Source organism: Natator depressus, chromosome 3, assembly GCF_965152275.1.
Source record: "Natator depressus isolate rNatDep1 chromosome 3, rNatDep2.hap1, whole genome shotgun sequence".
Classification (NCBI taxonomy): domain Eukaryota; kingdom Metazoa; phylum Chordata; order Testudines; family Cheloniidae; genus Natator; species Natator depressus.
In genome coordinates this window covers 121,153,088-121,173,758 of record NC_134236.1, presented here as the reverse complement: position 1 = coordinate 121,173,758, position 20,671 = coordinate 121,153,088, and the positions used below count along the sequence as shown (strand labels likewise).

Below are 20,671 nucleotides of genomic sequence, written 5' to 3'. Positions count from 1 at the left end.
TTGTGCATCCATCCTGTGCACTAAATAATATTAACCCAGGGGGTGTGGGGGGGAATACACACTATCAGATTAAAGATTATATCATTATGCATATGCATGGGGGGGGGAAATTAAGATTATACAGGAAACTTACATCTGATATTTCCTAACGTTTGAGCCACATGGCTTTGCAACCAATTAACTGTTTTAATATAGACTTAATGTTAACACTTTTTTCCTTTAAGAACTGTAAAATTATATTATGCATATAGCATCATTAGCATGGTTTGAACTCTGAACCTTCATTGCCTCAGGACTCGTACTACAGTAGGTGGCAGTAGGAGAAATAACTTGGTTGATTAACTTCTGGTAGCTTTTGCTGGGATGCAGGCAACCTGGCCTGGTTCTGATCAGTACAATGATCCTAAAGCCTTGTGCTTGGTCCAGACAGAGATGGTTGTAGGAATGGAGCCCAGCTGTGCTCCCACCACTGCTTTTGCAGCTCCAAGGTGTTTCTGCTGCTGCAGCTTTGGCACAGCACCTAGGACCTGTTTTAGAATGTTTACATTTTGTTGTTTTTGGCATGCTGCCAAAATTTCGTCAGGCAAACAAGTAGCATATGGGAAAGAGCTGTCTAACAGATTGTAACTTCTCATGCATTTCATGGGACAGGCAAAAGGCACATCCCTATCTCCAAGGCTTTTGCCTTGCTGAATTTCAGACATGCCAAACAATGCAGGTGTTAGAATTACTTACAAAAATAAGTGAGCCTTTTATTATGAAGAGTGGTAGACAGCCTAAACATAGGGGGCCACTACTAGTTCCATCCTATGATGCAGAACAACTTGTGATGTTTTTGGATGACAACATATGGAGCAAAAGCAATTAGTAAGACTGAGTATTTCCATTATGATCCCATTTTCAGTTGCTTAGCTCTTTCCAAAATTTTCATCTATTGAAATTTCATCTCAGAGCATGGTTTCTGCCCACAAATGGGTTGTTTTAGAAAGTTTAAGCAAAAAGGCTTTGGTGGCTTTTCAAAAAGGAGGGGGGGGGGCCTGGCAGCAAATGCTTCCCTTCTTAAAAGTTTGAATAGTTCTATCTCCACTTGTTCCGAGGTAAAGTGTCTTTATTTAACCAAGCTGAGAGGTTGAAAATTGCACTTCGTACATGCACTGTACTTCAGGTGCAACTTTTAAGTACTTTTTGCCGCTGTTCTATGCATGGCTAACATACCAGTGTGGTGTATGTACATTGATTGAGCCCTCTTTCATTGAAGAGTATAGCTTTGCACATCTGAAAACAGTATGTGCCCAATGCAGTTTAAAAATATGAAAAACTTTAAGCCCTTGCCTTATTAGGCTCATCTAGAATGTTTTGCAGGATTTAGCTTATATGTTTGGCTTAAAAAAAATCATTTAAAAATTACATCTAAGAGTATTATGCTTGCAAATGGTGAATAAAATCAGTTTTTAAATTTTGATTTTTAATTTAAATTAAGTACAGGCTTTTTAAAAATACTTGTTTAACATAAAATTTGAAATTGACCACCTCTATTAAGACCTAAACTTTCTATACTCTATTAATCACTTAAAGTTCTGTTCTGTATTTAGTTTAACAGCATGTCAGGTTGTAAAGAAAATGAAACCACTGACCTAGTGAAAGTCAATAGCTAAGCACCTCGAACCAGAGTTTGATGAAATGCTAAACCAACTTTTGACATCCGTAGCCTCTTCTGCAGAGACAATATTCTGTCCATTTCAATTTATTCAACTAGTTCAGTTTAATGACTACCTCACTGAAAGTTAAGAAACCAATTGGGATTGGAAAAACATTTTCCTCTTCCAATCTATGCATAAAACGTAGGTGTGAGGATGAGATGATGATCTGCTAGTTCTAACATCTTGAATGACGTGGTGATCAGAAACAATCAATTCACTAACTATATATGCTTCCTTTGCGTTATAAATCAGTTTTAAATGCAAAACATATTTTGAGATGCTAAATACATAAATTTAAGAATTTAATGAAAAAAAATTTAAAATGTTCTTCGTGCATTTTGATTTTTGGATTTCTATCGAAATGGAGCTTGACCGATCACAAGAAAAATTAAGCACCTAGTAAATAAATGCATCACTCACCATTTTCTAACATAAGTAAAAATTAAGAATTTGAATAAATGTTAGTGAAGCTATATAATTGCTTAAATGTGTATGGATCGTGTATCCTAGTTAGCAAAGTGCCAAATTTAGCATAAAGGCTATATTTAGTTGCAAATCAACATGTTTTAATAGTTACCAGTAAGGAGAATCAACCTTTCTTTAGGAAAATAACTGAAGTACAAATAATGACAGGTTTCAGAGTAGCAGCCGTGTTAGTGTGTATCCGCAAAAAGAACGGGGGTACTTGTGGCACCTTAGAGACTAACAAATTTATTAGAGCATAAGCTTTCATGGGCTACAGCCCACTTCATTCACTTTACAAATGTAAAACGTGATTTAAAATCAATGACTTACATCAAGGTTTCATGCTTGTTTTAAATCATGATTAAAATTGGTGATTTTAAATCAATCCACCCTGCTTGCAAAATAAAGCACTTGCAAACGAGGTAATGCCAAAGTTAAGGTTTTCTGCTTGTGGATATACATCACACCATGGTCTTAAAATAGTTTCTCAAATTCTATATTACTAAATTTCTGAATACACCTTACATTACAAAGATTGGAGGGCTGTGCTGGATCCTCATTGTATGTTAATGATTTTTGAGGAGTCTGGCACTTCAATGATTTTAAAAAAAAGCCACATCTGTTTAAGGTGTGGAAGTGTATACTGTAATTCAAGAAAGTGTAATCTTACCTAATTACTGAATTGTGACACATGCACAACAGAGCAGAATTTAGGCTGTGAAGGCACCCTAAACTTTGGTAATAACCATGCAACCTCCAGTGTTCTAAGTTGCTGTAGTATACTTTCCATCCATCCAAAACCTTACCTTATTTCTGTACTCTTAAGAGAAGTCTCCAGCATTCTTTGCCATCTTCACATCCCCTACAACATGGTCAGTAACACTCCCAAAGTTATTCACTTCCATCACCAATAGAGGCAAAAAGCAGTATGCATCCCAGGTTATCACTTTGATTTGAAGGCAAAACATTAATAGTGATCTCTGCGGTGTGAAAGTAGAACAACATTACATAGGTGTGATCTGGGACATATATTCTTGATATGTGTCAGAGTTAAGGTTTAATTGGGAGTGTTTAATTGGCTAAATAAGGCATTTGAACACCTAAAGAAACTCACATTAATTCCATTAAAAATAAACTAGTATTAGCTTCTGACACCCACTGTAGAAAAACTTGATGACAAACAGAAAATTCCTTCATGACCTCTTTCTTAAATTTTCTAATTATACTGTATTTTTGAAGAGTTTCATTTCTGATAATCAGTGCAGATTTTTGGCAGTTGTGTACCATACATTCATTTTATTAGGAAGTGCACTTTCTGTATTTGAATTATTTGTCCTAAAAAAAAAGTGTGGAATGGAGGGAGAGAAGAAGCTTCATAATACTTAATTAAGCCTCCCAAAATTATCTTGAAAACGTTCCACAAGGGTGTGTGATAACTGCTTGTCCCAAAAAAACCAAACTTGCTTATGACAAGTGGGTGGATACTTTAAAAACTCAAATTTTTTTGTAACTGATCACTCAGAAGCATTTGCTCTTTGAAAGTCTGAGATTTAAAAAAAAAATTCAACTTTCTCCTGTGAAACGAAACAAAAAAGGAAACTTATGGTTTCCTTTGCTGCTGTCTGGGAGAAAGGTATATGTTATGGAACACTAGAAAAGGTGTGGGATTTAAGCTCTTAAACACGAAAATCAACAATTAATTTTGTATTCTATTATGAATTTAAAAATAGTCCATGCATTCATAATTGTCTAAAACAGTTACTGGAACTGGACTAGTATTTTACTTAAGTAAAAGCTTTTTTTTTTTATTTTAGTGGTCCTGTGGTCAAATGGTTAGGTAAGTTATACCTACCCATTTGACCACAGGACCGCTTTCTTTTAAAGAAACAACCATTCATTACTCTTAGGCCGGGTCTACATTACTGACCTGCATCGGTATAACTACGTCGTGCAGGGATGTGAAAAACCCACACCATGAGTGATGTAGTAATACCAACCTAAGCCCCTGTGTAGACAGCGCCATGTTGGCGGGAGAAGTTTTCCCACCAACATAGCTACTGCCTCTCTGGTAGGTGGATTAACTGTGTTGATAGAGGTCTCCTCTGTCGGCTTAGTGTGCCTTCATTAAAGTGCTACGGTGATGTAGCTGTGCCAATGCAGCATCTTGAGCATAGACTTGCCCTTAATCTTTGTCTTTTCTGAGTGTAAGTGTTCTTTATTGCTCTTAACATACTGATAAGTCTGGTCCTGAGGACAGCTGAGAAGGCTGTTGCTTCTACCTCTTGCGGCTTGGCTACACTTGCATGTTAGAGTGCATTAAAGCAGCCCCGGGAGCCCTAACTCCTGAGGTGTCCACACTGGCAACGCACGTAGAGTGCCTGGAGTCTGCAGCTGGAGCGCTCCTGGTAATCCACCTCCAGGAGCAGCATAAAGCTTGCTGTGCCCCAGCTGATATGCCCGGGCGTCAGTATGGACAAGTTGTTGCATTACAGCGCTGTGATTGGCCTCTGGAAACGTCCCATAATCCCCTGAAGTCAAGTGGCCACTCTTCTCATTGTTTTGAAATTGGTTGCAGGCATGCAGATATCCCCTTTCAAAGCTCCATTTCTGACAGCCAGCATGCTCATCTGCTCCAGGACTAAGCAAACCAGTAGTGTGGAATGCTGCTGTTGTGAGAAGGGGGTCTGCTGCTGTCTGAACTTACGAGACAGCATGCTGACACTCTTTTCCCCCCCCATACACACAACACTCCCTGTCACACTCCACCCCCCCATTTGAAAAGCACGTTGCAGCCACTTGCACACTGGGATAGCTACCAAAATGCACTGCTCTTTGTGGCATTGCAAGAGCTGCTAATGTGGCCATGCCAGTGCGCTTGCAGCTGACAGTGTAAACACATGGCAGCGTTTTCCCTGTTGCTGTCTCCAAAGGCTGGTTTAACTCCCAGTGCTCCACATCTGCAAGTGTAGCCAAGTCCTTAGATGGAAACTAATCATTGGTACCTCTCTCCTGTGTTTAAAAAAAAAAAAAAACCCCAAACTGTCAAAATCCAAGTTGCTCTTGTCATAAGCTATGCCTATGCTAGGTGTGTTTTACCTATGTAGGTATACCAATATACTACACTGGCAGAGCTCTCCTGGTGTGGATTATAGTGGTAAAGATGCATTCCATAGTTTGTTCTCTGGGCTTGTCTACACAGTGCATTAGTGAGCACCAATGGGGGTGTAAATTCTTGTGTGCAGCAGTGTGTCGTGAACTGTGCTAGTGCACACTAAAAGTTCCCAAACTGGCGTTGCCATAGTACTGTTTGAAACTCTTTAGTATGTGTCAGCAAGGTTGCACACAATACGTGACATGCTGCTGCACATAAGAATTTACACTCAGCTGATGTGCACTAATGCACTGTGTAGACAAGCCCTCTACTGGTATAGCTTGATCTACTGGGAAAAGTAGAGTTCAGCCATGTAGGGATCATGTCTCAATACCCTGGACCAGTGGTTCTCAACCCACAGGCCGCTTATGGCCTAGTCAGCATATAGCTGCAGCCCATGTGACATCCTCAGGGCCATACATGGAGTATATATAGTGTGTGGATACAGCCCACATAACACAGAGAGCTGTATTTTTGGCCTACAATGGTAAATAGGTTGAGAACTGCCTAGAACATAGCTATTTCAACAGAAGTCTAGTACAGACATAGCCATCGACTATTTCATAATAGAATAGAGCCCATTTTAATGAATACCAGATTATAGGACAAAGTTAAAACACTTACTTCCAGTGTTATAAAAAAATGCAAGATGAAGCAGTGTACCGTAATGATTACAGAAACTGGGTGCCTTAGAGGTTCACGTGGGGCAAGTGGTTTCATGACCCTCTTGCCTTACCCATTCAGCTCTAAAACTTTTAAAAGGCACATTGTTATCTGTGAGAATTAAACTGTGCACCTGAAATGAGCTTTTCTAGATAGAAATTCCCTTTACTTCCCACCCTCTGCACTTAAAACAACAATTCATACTAAAGAAATAAAAGTAAAATCTGATGATCATTTTCTGGGAGCAAAGCAGTTTTTTTAGTAAAACTCAGGTGTCTATTAGATCAGTGTTGCAAAACCAATTAGCCAAAATATGGCTTCCTTTTCTCTGCATCAGTAATATAATGGACAAGTTAATGATACTTACTGAATGCAGTCTTGAAAAGTTTCCCTGGGAAAACGCAACTGTTGCATGATTATTATTCCCTTTTTATTAAACACTCTTGGGGAATGTTTTTCTGTTGCTGCCCTTTGAGATTCTGTTCTCAAAGACCATAGTTAGTGTTTGGAAAAGGAGTTCTTGCACTCCACTTCTTTATTAAAAAACAAAACAAAAAACCCACCACAGTGTGAGTAGAGCTGCGTCCAACTACATAGCGGCTTCCCTGCTTCACAAATGCTTTTCTGGTGGCTATACTACTTTCCCTTCCATCTAAATCACAGCAGGTTTCTAGTTTTGAAGCTTTCCTTCAGAGGGAGGAGGGGATCAGTCTCTTTTGTTGTTTAAAAGACTTATTTGGCCTGTGGAAAGCTGGAGTTCCCCTCCCCCCCTCTTTCCCTGTGTTGCCCCCTGGTTAGAATTGGTTAAAATTTCAGCCTACTAAGACTCAGGCTTTGTCAAAAATAAAAATCATGGGAAGTACTTAGAGGTTATTTAATGTTGAAGTGTTGCAGAGAGGTTCAAGCATAACAGACTGGGGTATCCTAGTTAAAGAAACTAATTTTACTAATTTTTCAATTTATCCTCCAACCCTGTTTGTGTGTATTCATAAACTACTTCCCCTGAGTTGAGTCAGCGTGGAATTAGTTTAAAAGTGTTATAGACCCACTTTGTTTCAAATCAATTTGTGGGAGAAAAGCCACTATCAGCCACTTTCCAAACATGCTAAATGTTACTTGGGAGCTACTTCAGTGTTCCTTAAATGCAGCCACCAGGGGCTCTTCATGTGGCTATAGCCTCCTGGATCGTGATTGGGCTGGGAGAGAGGGGGACAAAACAGCGGCCCTTCCCCTGGCACTGTCAGCAGGGGTTGGGCCCTGCCCTCCCTCTGGAGCCACAAACACCTGAGAAGCAGCCAGCCAGTGTGAGTACCCCATCTTCCTGGGGGCAGTAGGGTGTGGGCTTCTGGCTTTCAGCTTCAGCCCCGGGAGGAAGGCAGTGGCCTCCGTTCCCCTGGCCACAGAGTTTGAGGCCTCAGCCACATGGCGGCAGGTGCTGGCCCTGGCCCACCCCTCCATCACTCCTGGTCCCTGCTGCGTCCTGCAGCCCTGTACTTTGGTGGTGCGACTGCAGGCCTCTGGTTCCCAGGCTCCAGCCGCAGGCTCACCCGCCACCCCATTTCCCCAAGCACCTGCTGCCTCCCTCAGACCCTTATTAATCTTTTCCCCCATCGCCCCTCACTGCTGTACTGCCTCCCTACCCGCCTCTCCATCCAGTGCTTAATTTGTCCCCTGGCTTGCCAGGGCTGAATAAGTCTGTTGTGAAAAGTGATATTTGTATGTTTGTTAATATCACTTGTCCCTGCCTCCCAGGTAGCTAGCAAGTCTGCTGCTGAGAAAAGTGATATTAACAAACATACAAATATCACTTTTCACAGAAGTAGACTAACTAGCAAGTCTTAAAGAAAAGGCAACCCCCCAAATAAGCAACAAAAATCAAGAACATGCAAGGCACCTTTTTTTGTTTCTATTCTGTTTAGTTCCCGTAAATAGAAACTGTACATGAATTTGAGTCTGCAAAAAAAAAAAAACACCTAAATTGCGGTGAATTGGACATGCATATTTGACAATTTTTCCTAAAATTGTAATTAACTTTAGGAAAAACAAATAAATTGGCCACCAGTAAGAGTTGGTGGCTGCACTCTGAGGCCACCAAAATTTTTTTGTGAGGAAACCCTGTATAACTAGATTGGCAGTCCACTGCTGCAATGGTAAGTCAGTCACTCACAGGCCAAAGAAATTAATGTTGTGCATAACTGAAAATGTAAAAGACCTGAAACTGCTATCTCTGCTGTTTATGACCTTGTACTGAGTTCCTCTGTCTCTTCTTAAACACTGTAACCAACCAAAAAGTTTAAAGTAAGTGATCCTCTATTTTGGTGGTGGTATTCCATTGCCTTTTATGGTATTTGACCCTTTCCCATTAGGTTTTGTTATGTGTGTCATTACACCTGTTGCTACAAGGCATGACCCTTTAGAGCGAGAGACTTCTTCTGAGGACTTTGTTTCATAAACATAGGTATCCTAAATATTGGTAGCTGTACTACAGAATAAAGTTGCAAACTGTCTCACTAGGAGAATAAACTGTGCATATGTATGGCGGAAATGAGTAACTGGATGAGTTCTCTTGCTATTAACCCTGGTAATAACTTCCAAATTATAGATGTTTGTTTAAATATGTAAGTTTCCTACTACACTTGTGAAAATAGAAATGAGAACACTTAAAATTGAAAATTGTCTTAACAGGCCATTCTTTTGTTAGTCACAGTAAAAATACTATTGATACTGGTATTAATGTTATCACCAAAATAAAATGTTACTTGGAAGTTCTACCTCCTGATGTTTGTGCTGGAAGAGTGAATAGCATGGCTTGTTATCAAACAGATGTTGTGTACTTCAGCATCTGACCTCGCTGATGTGTGGTTGCTGTGGTGTGTTTTTTTTGTTAATTAAGGATGAAGATGGGCTAACTTTCTGAACTCAGTAACTGGACCAAATCAGACTGATTAAGGTTTGTTTTTTCTTCCTCAGTTCACAATGACTAATGAAGAACCTCTCCCAAAGAAGGTAAGTTTGAAATTTTTCCCCATTTTTCCTTGTTTTGTTGGTAGCAGAGACAAACAGTTAAATTTTTTTTTTTTTTTTTTTTTTTTTTACTTTGTAGGTTCGCCTTAGTGAAACAGACTTTAAGGTTTTGGCTAGAGATGAACTGATCCTAAGGTAAAGTAATAAGTGGTTTTTGTATAAACAAACTTTTAAATGGGATTTCTCTCAAATCCTAATGGGAAAAGTACCACTCTGTCCAAACTCCTATTCCTAAAGTACACCATGTAGCAGTACATGTAATTTGGTAGTTGACAATGGCCAAGATTTTCAAAAGTGATTTTGATGTTTGGGTGTCCAACTCGAAACGTATTAAAAGGGTTTGATTTCTCATGTTGCTGCTCTCCACCCTCTGAAAAAATCAGGCCTCTTTAAAGGTGTCTCAGCTTAAATATCCAGAACTGAGGCACCTGAAATCACTAGTCACTCTCAAAAGCATTTGTCAGTATCTGTAAATATGTCCTTGGAGTTATCAGGGTTCAAAAAAATCCACTTTAATTGTACATAGCACACTAGTATTGGTGAGTAGGGAGAATTAAGCAGCTAGAAACCTCTATAATTTAAGCTTTTTATTTAAAAACAAGTTTCTGGCAGTCTTCACACCCCATAAGGATCTCTTGAATGTGGATCAAATATCAACTGATGCAGTGCTGTCTTTCTGAGCCTGCATACGTTTTCTGTACCTCAGCTGCTTAACCTTTTTCCCCAAGTAGTAGCTGAGTGAAATTGGCAAAATTGATCCATATCACTACTGCTATTGGGAGTTCTTTAGCCAACTGACAATCTTGTTTTTCCTCCACTGTTATGGAAAGCTGTCTGGAACAAATACACTGAAACTATTCAAAGGAGGGAACATCAGAAACAGACTTGGGAGAGCAAAAGAGACTGACTATATGGGGAAGAGAAAGAAGTCCCTTTCCCTAGCCATTAAGTGGGAGTATTTAAAATTGGTCAGATGTTCTTAGATTCTGGCTAGTAGATTTTTGTAATTGTAAAAGTTGCAACAGTTTAACTTAAATCTGTTCACTTATCCCAATGTCAGGCCCTCTGATGAGCACAGTCCAGTTGTAAACAAATTTAACTGTGTCCACACAGTTGGGATTGTGTCAATACAGGGATGGATGTTGGTTTAAATAAATAGATTTTAAAAAACAATTGTTAAATCATTGCAGATCTTGTATGTAGATCAGGCCAAATGAAAGGAATTCACCCTGTGTTGGAATACCCTCCCGCCTTTAAGCAGCTGGAAGTGGTAGGCTGGATTTTTCACCAGGCTGTTACTGCTGAACCTTGCTGGTGACTGCACCCCACCACAACCACCTGGTCTGTTGTACGGCCTTCATCCAGGAATTTTTCAAGCCTGTATCTCATGTTAGATGGCAAGTGACTTCAGAGTTGTCTTTGGACACAGGAATATACATAAGTGTTGTCTCACAACCTTGAAGTATGAAAGTTGGGACTTTTTATTTTGGTTTTTTTTTCCCCCTTAAGATACTGGAGTATTTACTAACTGGCAATATTCATGTTTACATATCTAGTATGTAGGAATTGTATAGACTGACTTTCCTTGGTTGTATATTTTGACAACTTAAAATGTTTCAGTATCTTCTGTGGGAATCTTACTGTCTGTATATGTTGTGCACTGATTATCAGTGCACATTTGTGGGTAATGTTTTGCTGTTCTTTAATGGGGCTAAAAGATGTACACATGAAGTAGACAAACATCACATCCTGGCACTGGTTACATCAGTGAGTAAACAAATCATTAACTTGAAGTTCCACAACAAATACTGTCTTTCCAACTTTTTTCAAACTGGTTACATGAGTACTTTTTAAAAATAGATCCAGCTACACCTAGGGGAACCCAGATTCATTATAGCTCTGCATGACAGCAGCTGCTGGGCCCCCCCCACCCCCCTTTATCCAGTAGCTTACTACTGTAGGAATGACATTCCCCTTGCTTATACAGACAGCTCAAGAGCAGACTATGGTTCCAACATTTATCATGGAATCCTGCCTTTAAGTCTGCTTTGTTTCCCCCCCCCCCAATGTCATTCCTAACACTGTTTCCACTCTACAAATGGCTTCTGTAGAGCACGTATGTACACCACTTGTGAACTGCATGAGGCTGCAAATGTGAATAACGTAGCTGAAGTCAACGTACTTAAATCTACTCACCGCAGTGTCTTCACTGCAGTGAGTCAACAGCTCTTGCTCCAGTAGAGTACTGGAGTGGATGGGAGAGCGCTCAGCAGTTAATTTATCGTGTCTAGTCTAGACACGATAAATCAACCCCTGCTGGATTAATCACTGCCCCTCGATCCTGCGGGTAATGTAGAGAAGCCCTTAGAACTTACTGTACAAGGTAAGTAACTTCTCTTTCTTTGAGTAGTGTCCCTATTGGTGCTCCACTCAGACTCCAGAGCAGCATTCCTGGAAAGAGGATCACGCTTCAGAGCTGGAGCTAAAACTGTTGATAAGACTGCTTTGTCAACAGCAGCATATGGCTGCCTGGAGACATATACCAGAACCAAGTGTTTGGAAACTGAACTGATGCTCAAGTTGCAGCTTTGCCAATTTGTGCATCTACTACACTTTTCAACTGTGTATGTGTCTCCCAGACAGTGGAGGCACTCTGAATGTCAGTTGCTATCTGCAATAGATTCCAAGCATGTGAGGCACTGCTTGAGTCCCAGGGACCCTGGTATAGCACATTAATGACAGCCCCTGAGCAGAGTCTCTTAGGGGGTGGTAGTGGGGGGAGGGGGAGAAAAAGAAATGTGTTTAATGGAGGGGAAACCCTAAAACAATAGAGCTATAAAGTAAAAGGAAAAATGTAAACCTGAAGCAGGCGTGCTAGATGCTCTGTTGCAGAACAATTAAGTAATGAAGGGTGGTGGTTTGCCCTCTTGGGCACAGCTCTGTATCGCCTCTGTATGGACATGAGGAAGTCATGGGATGAAGAGGCACTGCTACCAAAAATCTCAGATTAGAGGCGCATGGAGGGCATGCACATCTGAAGTGGAACATACAAAGGGAGGCTACTCAGAGAAGTCATGTTCTAAGGTTGAACAATTGCAGCACAAATGTTGAAAACTCCTCACTATACAGGCAAAGGAAAATATCTTCTTTATAGCATCTTCAAAGTTCTGATCAGCACCTTTCCAGAAGATGAACAGCCTGACTAACTGAGGCTGTTTTAATCTAGCAACAGTCACAGGTTTATTATTTTGAATGACTTTTAAAATTACTTGCAGATAAAACCACTTGGATTTGGACTAAGCTGTCTTTGTAGTGACAAAACCGTGCATGATTGGCACCATCTTTCCTACTTGAGCTTTGACAGATTTGGACAGATTCTGGGGGAGTTGCAGGGTACGAGCCTACAGGTTGAGTCCATAACTTGTCTAATGAAGGAAAGTGGGAATACGCTTGGCTATTGTTGAAGGGAAGGCATTGATCCACTCCAAGAAGGCTAGGATGTTGCTTAAGAAAACTTCTTGTCATTGTTCTCAGTTATTACTCTGTCCAAATAATCATCTTTTTTAGTGAATGTTGGTTAGAAGGTTGTGATGGAACAGTTCTGGCAGAACCATAAGTAATGATATCCTTGACCCAAGTCTCTTTTTTTGGGGGGGGGGTTCCACTCCTAGTAGTGGATTAAAATTAGATGTCAATGCTACTTTTTCTGGAAATGTCAGTTAACAGTATTAAAGCCCATAAAGTGTGTGTTTGCTGTTGGAGCCTACCAATGGTAGACAGTTTGTTTTTAAGGGAGCAAGAGCCCCAAAGATCATGTGGAACAAATTACTCCTCTACCTGGATGACTATTTGTGCATAATTTTGTTATTCCCCTTTTTATTAATCTATGTATAAAACCAGGAGGAGGCCTAGTGAGGAAGTATGGGCTGTAGTGTCAATCATCCAAGATAAGTTATGCTTGTATCGCTGTGGAAAGCAACAAGAAGAAATGCCAGAGATCTGTACAGTAAATTTTTTAAAAGGATGTTGAAAAATTGAGTTAAAAAAACTAAAAGGTTTCAGGTCTTGAAAACATGTCCTTCAATGAGAGACTGAGGTCCTTCAGTCTATTAACCTTCTCTCTAATAAATCAGATATCAAATTTGTAGATTAAGTCCAGAAAGGATCATTAAATCATCTAGCCCAGCGGTTCTCAAACTGTGGGTCAGGACCCCATTTTAATACGATCGCCAGGCTGCATTAGACTTACTGGGGTTTGGGGCTGAAGCCCTCAAGCTGTGGTGCCCCGTCCAGGTGGCAGGGCTTTGGCCCTGGGTGGTGGGGCTTGGGTCCCCCTTCCCAGGGTCCCCATAGTCATTTTGGTTGTCAGAAGGGGGTTGCATGCAATGAAGTTTGAGGAAACCCTGAAGTAGTCTGACCTCTTGTGTAACGCAGGCCACAGAATTTCACCCAGTTACTCCTGTATTGAGCTCAGTAATGTGTCACTAAAGCATATTTTCAGGAGAGGCATCCAGTCTTTATTTGAAGACCTATACAGGGAGAAGATCCTGATGGCTACAGAGCACATTAATCTTAGGTAGTCATAAGAAGATCCAATGGCTGGATCAGATGGGGAAATAAGATGTAAGCTTTCTAACAGCAAGCATAATATTGGAACAGATTATCACATGTGGTAGGTCCTCCTCACTTGAACTCTTCACATCAAAGTTTGACATCTGTCTTTTTAAAACAAAACTATAGCTCCACAAAAGTTAAGCTCAGTGGAGGAATTATTGGGTGGAATTCTATTCATTGTGTTTATGCAGGAGATCAGGTTAGATTAGGAGGTTCACAAATGGGGGTCACGAGTACATGCATGAAGCAGAGAGCAACTACTTTAAATTATATGTTTTAAATCTAGTGTTTTGGAAAATTACACACACCCTACATTGCAGTGGAAAGGTATTTACTTCAGAAAGTATTGTAAACATAATGCAGAAATCTTTGTTTCTAATCACAATATATATTTGTATTATCACCATGTTAAGGAAATTGGGCTCTGGGGATTGTAATATCGTGCATGCAGGTTTGTCATCTTGAGGCTAAAAAGGTGGGACAGCAGAGGGCTTGATTATTCAGCTGCTGAAAAGCTGCACTAAACGAGATCAATCAAAACACTGAGATCAGCCCCCCCCCCCCCCCCCCCCAAGTGTGTGTCTGACTGTTAAATTACAAATTATAGTGTGGTACTGGGGGGGAGAAGGAGGCTTGTGGCCTAAAGCCCCCCTCCCCCCCCCAACGCAAAGGCCAAGCATTATGCAGAAGTAAAGGTGGCATGATACGGCATTGCCACCCTTACTTGTGCAGTTCTGCGCTGCTGTTGGTGGCAGCACTGTCTTCAGAGTTGGGCGACCAGCCAGCAGTTGCCGCTCTCCAGCTGCCCAGCTCTTGAGGCAGCACCTGCCACCACCAGCAGCACAGAAGTAAGGGTTGCAATAGGGCACTAGCAAGTCTGCTGTGAAAAGTGATATTTGTATGTTTGTTAATACCACTTTTCACAGCCTCCCAGTAAGCTAGCAAGTCTGCTCTGAAGTCTGTGCTAATGTCTGGTGTAAAAAGTGATACACAGTTTCTTTCCGACCCTGGAATTAGACAGTAACTTTAAAAAAAAAACCTTTCTGTTTGTAAAAATGGTGGTCTTAATTTTAAGTGGCGAGAGAAGGTAAATTCATTTTAACATTTAAAATAGTGTTAAATAAGCGTTTAATTTATAGGGGGGGGGGTGTCTCTCACTCAGTGGTTTGCTGCCTGAGAGGGGTTGCCAATCCAAAAAGTTTGAGAACCACTGAGTTAGATTATGTTGACTATTATTAGCCTTAAAATCTGTAAAACCCTCCTCAGAGGGTACTTGTGCCATCTGTCTAGAAGATAAGGTGCTGCTCTGGGAAGCAGGTTTTGTTCCCAGTTCTGCCACTGACTTGCTGTGAGCGCTTGGGTAACCTGTTACCCCTACCACCCATTTGTCTATCATGTCTGTTTAGACTGTAAACTCTTAATGACAAGGATTCTTAACTGTTTGTACTGTGCTTAGGACAATTGGGCCTTGATATCTGTTGAAGCCTTTAAGTACCACTGTAATACAAATACTTGATGCATGAACAGAATCCAGCTCATTTTTTCTAGCTTTGCTCTATATTAACAGGGGCAACAAGTACACCAGACCCGCGCTAGAGCGCGCATCTGTATAGCACGAGTTTGCATATAACGCGGTCGTGGCCATGGATCCCAAATTTAATTCCTTTAATTGTAATGCATTTTAACGCAGTCCCCGCTAGAACGTGGTATCGCACATGGATCCCAAATCCTGCGTTCTAGCGAGGTTCCGGTTTAGTAACTTTTGTCACACAAGCAAGCAAATACAGACTGCTATTACACAAAAGAAATCTGTTCAGTAAGAATGTGGCATTTTTAGTCATACTTCTGAGTAAAACTGCACTTTGACAGTTACTAGGAAACTGGCTTAATCTTCCTAGCCTTTAAACCATCAATTTTCATGAAAGTGCTGTTAGTTAACGCCTGTTAAATGTGCTGTTCTGTCTCAAGTTTAATGTTTCAGGAAGTAGCATTTCACTGCAGCTCCTGCTGCAGATGAGTTCTATGGGGTTATGAATAGATGTTGCTATAGGAACATGTGTCAAAGGCAGGAGTTAAAGCACAGTAAACAACCTCAGTGCAGGATTTTCACTCCTGGATATTGTGCCTTCCTGGCTCTTCAGATTTTTGCTCCTCTGGTACCTGTAGCTGGCTATATGGCAGGGCTTTTCCCTGCTCAGAACATTCCAACCCCAGGTACCTCAGAGACTTGAACATTTTGAGCTAGTTCCTTTTTGACTGGTCAAGAAAGGAACTTCCTCTATGAGCTGTCTGATGACATATGAAGGTTACTTGTGTGCAGTAAAAGGTTCCCTTGAGTCTGTTTACACCCCCCAAGCACGTGGCGTGCAATGAAAACTGCAAGGCTTTTTGGTAGATAAGTAGATTCCACTTATTAGCACCTCAGTTGCCAGTAAAAAGTTATTTGGCAGTTGCTAGTAAGTGGAAGGCAGGTTTCTGAGTCAATAGCCAAGGAAGGAAACAAAGGGCTGCAGCCTGGGAGGGCATGCTCCCAGAAAATCAGCTTACAGGCAGGGTGACAGCAGAGGGAGGCTGCAGCCCACATGCCAGACTTCCTGTGGGGAGCAAGGGGACTGGGAGCCAATGGGGCTACACTGTACCTCCCCCTGTGCTCTCTGGGCTTGGGGATAAGCACATCCACAGCCTCTTGAACAATTAGGCTGGAGCAAGCTCAGCATTCAGACTTCGAGTTAAACTACTGGTGTGCTAGAGGCACCTCCTGCTGCGGCCCCCCCCCCCCCCTCAGTCTTAAGAGCTAAGGGAATTTCCTAAATGTGTAGAGGGCACAAGACCCAAGAATGAATCCTGTATGGTATTTGCAGAGAAATAATAATGTAAGTTTGTTCTTGAAAATTGATATTTAAGCGTCAGAACTTAGTAGAAATTCCAAAGGAAACTCTTGAAGAAAAAAAAAAAGCTGGCCATAAAATAGAACAGATTGAAAATGCTCCTATAAATTAGGAGATGGCAACTTTTAACAGAATTATTATTTACTGGGTGCATACACTTTATTCCTAGGGGGCAGGTGCTCTCATAAATAAATTTAAGATTTTATTTGGACAAATCACTCCTTCCCTGTAACTGAATTTTATCTCAAATTAGACTTTTTTCAGACCTTTAATCGAAATGGAAAAAAATCTCAAGGAATAATTGCAAGAATGTTCTTATTTAAGCAAAATTCTGAAGTTGTGTCTCATGGTCATTACTAAAATATTAATCTTATTGTATACCTTACCATTTGATAAAGACCTCTTGAAGTCAGCTATTAAGTCCATTGGGAGCTCATTGCTTTGAAAAATCTAGGTAGTTTATTTAGTAGTCTAATTTTTTTTCTTGTTCTTAAGACTTTTTGACCTGGATGTCCAAATGCCATTCTCCCCCCCCCACACACACACATATTTTGTTTGCATCAGAATGGTGTAATCTAGAGTCTTTTTGAATAAATGGATTATTTAAGTATTCCATGGCTAGAGTAGCTAAAAGATGGCCAACTCTAACAACTGCTTGTTTGCCAATAACTTAACCATTTGTCTCCCATTCACTGGATTTTCAGAAGACAATCCTGGCTTGAACAAGCCAAGAAAACTTTCCAACTTCTCACCTTATTAATTTTAACTGTCTGAGTCTCTTGATGGATTCTAAATCCACTTGTATGCTGTGCGTTTGTGTTCACTTTATTACTAAATTTTGGTTTTGATAGTTTTGCATTTGGGAACACGATAATATTTAAATGAACAAGTAAAGTGTTCCATATATTCATGACTAAATAGTAAACATGAATGGTCTAAAGTTTTGTCCAGAATAATGCAGACAACCTTCTAAGACTTTTAGTATGTCACTTTTTTTAGAAGGTAGTGATTTTTTCTTTATCCTTTTTCTCTTTAGTTCAGAAGCAGAATTAAACTTGACTTTTAGCCATGAAAGTCAACTTTTCCATCGTTTTAACTAACAAATAGATTTTATATATATATATATATATATATATATATATACATACACACACACTCCTGCATGTTTCCCTTGTGACCTATTCTGGTTATGGTACAAATGTGTATTATGTTAGTGTTTTTTAAATTAAGATGCCTCAGTCTAATGAATCAAGGTTCAGAAATGTTTGTTTTCCTCCCTTAATAGGTGGAAGCAATATGAAGCATATGTACAGGCTCTGGAGGGCAAATACACAGATCTTAATTGTAAGTTAGTCCACTTTCAAAGTCATAAATGTTACACAAATCTGTTTAAATAGTGTTTCAAGTGATTTATATGCCTTGTAAAAAAAATTTACAGTGGCGAATAATAATCTGAACAGAAGGTGTTACTTGGCTGGTGCACTGGCCGGGATGGTTTAGTATAGGCCACAAGACCTGCATCCTCTAGAGCAGATATCCACCCCCTGTCTTCCATTGAAGATCTTCCAGTGGCTTCTTCATCTATCAGTAAATGGTCTGTTTTTTGTTTGGGCATGTATAAAATTAGCAGGTGTGCCCCGACTGGGGGGGGGAAAAATACATATCCTTTTTAAGACACTTTGGCAATCATATTACCCTGTGAAAGAGAGGCCGTTTTACAAAAATGTTCTAGGATGAGAAGTGAAAGGAGTTTTGGTTAGGGGAAGTGGTCTAAAATGAATCGCCAGTTAAGTCTTGTATAGATCATGTATCTTAATTTACCACTTTTGAATATTCACCAGCTATGCTGTTCTTTAACTGTAGCTCTTCTCCTTTTGAAAGAGAAGAGAGACTTCCACCCACCCTAAGATTGAATGAATGAGTTTTAGGGGTAGCTGAGTTACCAATCCTACTTATGTCACTATTTGGATTGGCAGCTAAAATAATGGATTCACCACCCCGCTTTCAAATCTCGAATTCTTTGTACCACTACTCTTCAAGGTGGCTTTGTTCTCTTTTTCAACCTGTCTTTATCATGCTTGCTTTGAGAGAGGCTGACCTCTAATTGGTTTCTTGCTTGTTGTGGTTTTGTACTTGCAACAAACTGAAATGAGTGTATACCATGGTTTCCCTCTGTGCTAGGACCACTCTAGCCCTGTAGAAGTGCATGAATGGACTAGATGTGTAACTTCCACTCGAATGCTCCTGCCATCTTCAGGTGCAGGAACAGCTGTACCAGCACAAATAGTCAGTGACTAAAACTATTACAGATTTTGTACAAAAAAATTTTTTTAAATCCTCCCCAAAACTAGTATTAAAAGTTTTTCCTTAGTGTGCATTAAGAGCTCAAGTAGTTTTAAAATAACATTGTTAAATAGCACTTCCAGCATCTTGTCATATTAGTTGACAAATGCTATGAGCAAAACAAAAACATACATTATTATAACGTAAGTAGAAACAAAAATTGAATCCCTAACTTACATTTCCAACATATCTAATATAAATGTTTTAACATGGTGTGTTTCGTTGGAATGAAACTTTAAAATGTGATTGGATTGCCATCTCTGAAGTTTTGTAATGTCAAAATGTGACTGTGGGGTTTTGACATTCCAGCTTGAGTATTGTCTAAAAACAATGCTGCTTAGAAATTGAGTACAGTTGCTGAGAATGCACACTCCTCAGCTATACTGGTCTCTTTCTGAAGACCTTTCCCTCCCTTAATACCAGTGCAGTTCCTTGGGTCCTAGTAGCAGAGTAGGAGTGCTAGTGAAGAAGAGGCACAAACAGTGGCTGGTTTACACTAGTGCTCTTGCAGTTGCTACTACTGGTATTTAACATGATAGAAAGCTTTCAAAAAAGGACTAGTAGAAACTGCCTAACAGGGACTAATGTCAAATTTAAAATGGACTTTAGAGTAATTCCAGTATCTAAACCTTGATGTTTTTGACTTAGTTTTCCTTTTAATCTATTTTTAAAGCAACCAGTTTATGCTTTCTAAAGTCATCATAGTCTTTGAACTAGTCTGTTGTAAACTAGGCTATTAAAGTTTGTGTGCTTTCTGTATTTTATCATTAATATTAGCTAATGATGTAACTGGATTGAGAGAGTCTGAAGAGAAGCTGAAGCAACAACAGCAAGAGTCTGCCCGAAGAGAGAATATCCTAGTGATGAGGCTGGCAACTAAGGAACAGGAAATGCAAGAGTGTACTGTAAGTATTTAATGTTGATAAATGTCTTAATATTCTAGGAATGTGTTTTCAGCTGAGCATGTACTGCATATTGTTATCTTGTGGGGGAAAATAGGATCAGAATCTAAAGAGTAATTTAATATGGAAGAATATACATTTTAACTTAAACTCAAGTAAGATATTTAATAAGAGGCCCTGAAACATAAACCCTTTGGTTCAGGCTTTAGGCCTCAGACACAAGTACTTCCAGGCATTGCTAAGCAAAGCTGGGCTGTGAGCCAGAGGCAGGCCCTAATTGCAGTACTTGGCAAGAAAAGGGCTCCTTGAAAGCACGTGCTAATGATATAAGTAGTAATAAGAGGAACATGTGCCAAGATGGCACCTGGACATCCCAATACGAGGACACTTACAGAGATAAGGAACAACCAGGTGCATCCCAAAGACAGGGTCAAAAGGGCAGCATGATGGACAGATCTGTTTGTTTGAACCAACATGATCAAAGTGGGAGACAGCACCCTAATGAGTCAATACGTCAGTAGGGATGAGTAATCTGTCTTGCAACTGTAATAAAAATAGGTCCTGGAGCGCACATCTTTGTCCAGCCTAGGGGGCAGTGGAGTGTCCTGCCACTGACTGAGCTGTGCCCATTGCTGGGGGCACACATTCGTAGTATGTCCTATAGAGTCTATAGGAAACTACTGCTGTGCTTCGTTTGACAATAAACCTGGCCGGGTGCCTTCGTACCTTACTAGAGTCTGTGGTTTTTGGGAGTTCTCTCGGGGTCTGCTGTATCAGCTATCTTCACAGAGCTGGGGCAGCACACAGAGGGAATACGCATGTAGCCGACTTATCATTGAACCAGAGCAGAGCGCCTCACCGGTAGCTACCAACAACAGATAATTAATATAGCAAAGACATTCCTCTCCTGATCAGTGGCAC

At 40.3% G+C, this 20,671-nt stretch overlaps 1 protein-coding gene across 1 annotated transcript in view; it reads left to right on the top strand.

The window, feature by feature from the left end:
• Positions 1–20,671, top strand: part of WTAP (WT1 associated protein) — a 36,203-nt gene that overhangs the window by 2,389 nt on the left and 13,143 nt on the right. The window contains exons 2-5 of the mRNA XM_074948704.1: positions 8,950–8,985; positions 9,083–9,138; positions 17,791–17,849; positions 19,626–19,753. Coding sequence (XP_074804805.1) covers positions 8,956–8,985; positions 9,083–9,138; positions 17,791–17,849; positions 19,626–19,753 — 273 coding nt within the window. The 5' untranslated portion in view covers positions 8,950–8,955. The remainder of the gene's footprint in view (positions 1–8,949; positions 8,986–9,082; positions 9,139–17,790; positions 17,850–19,625; positions 19,754–20,671) is intronic.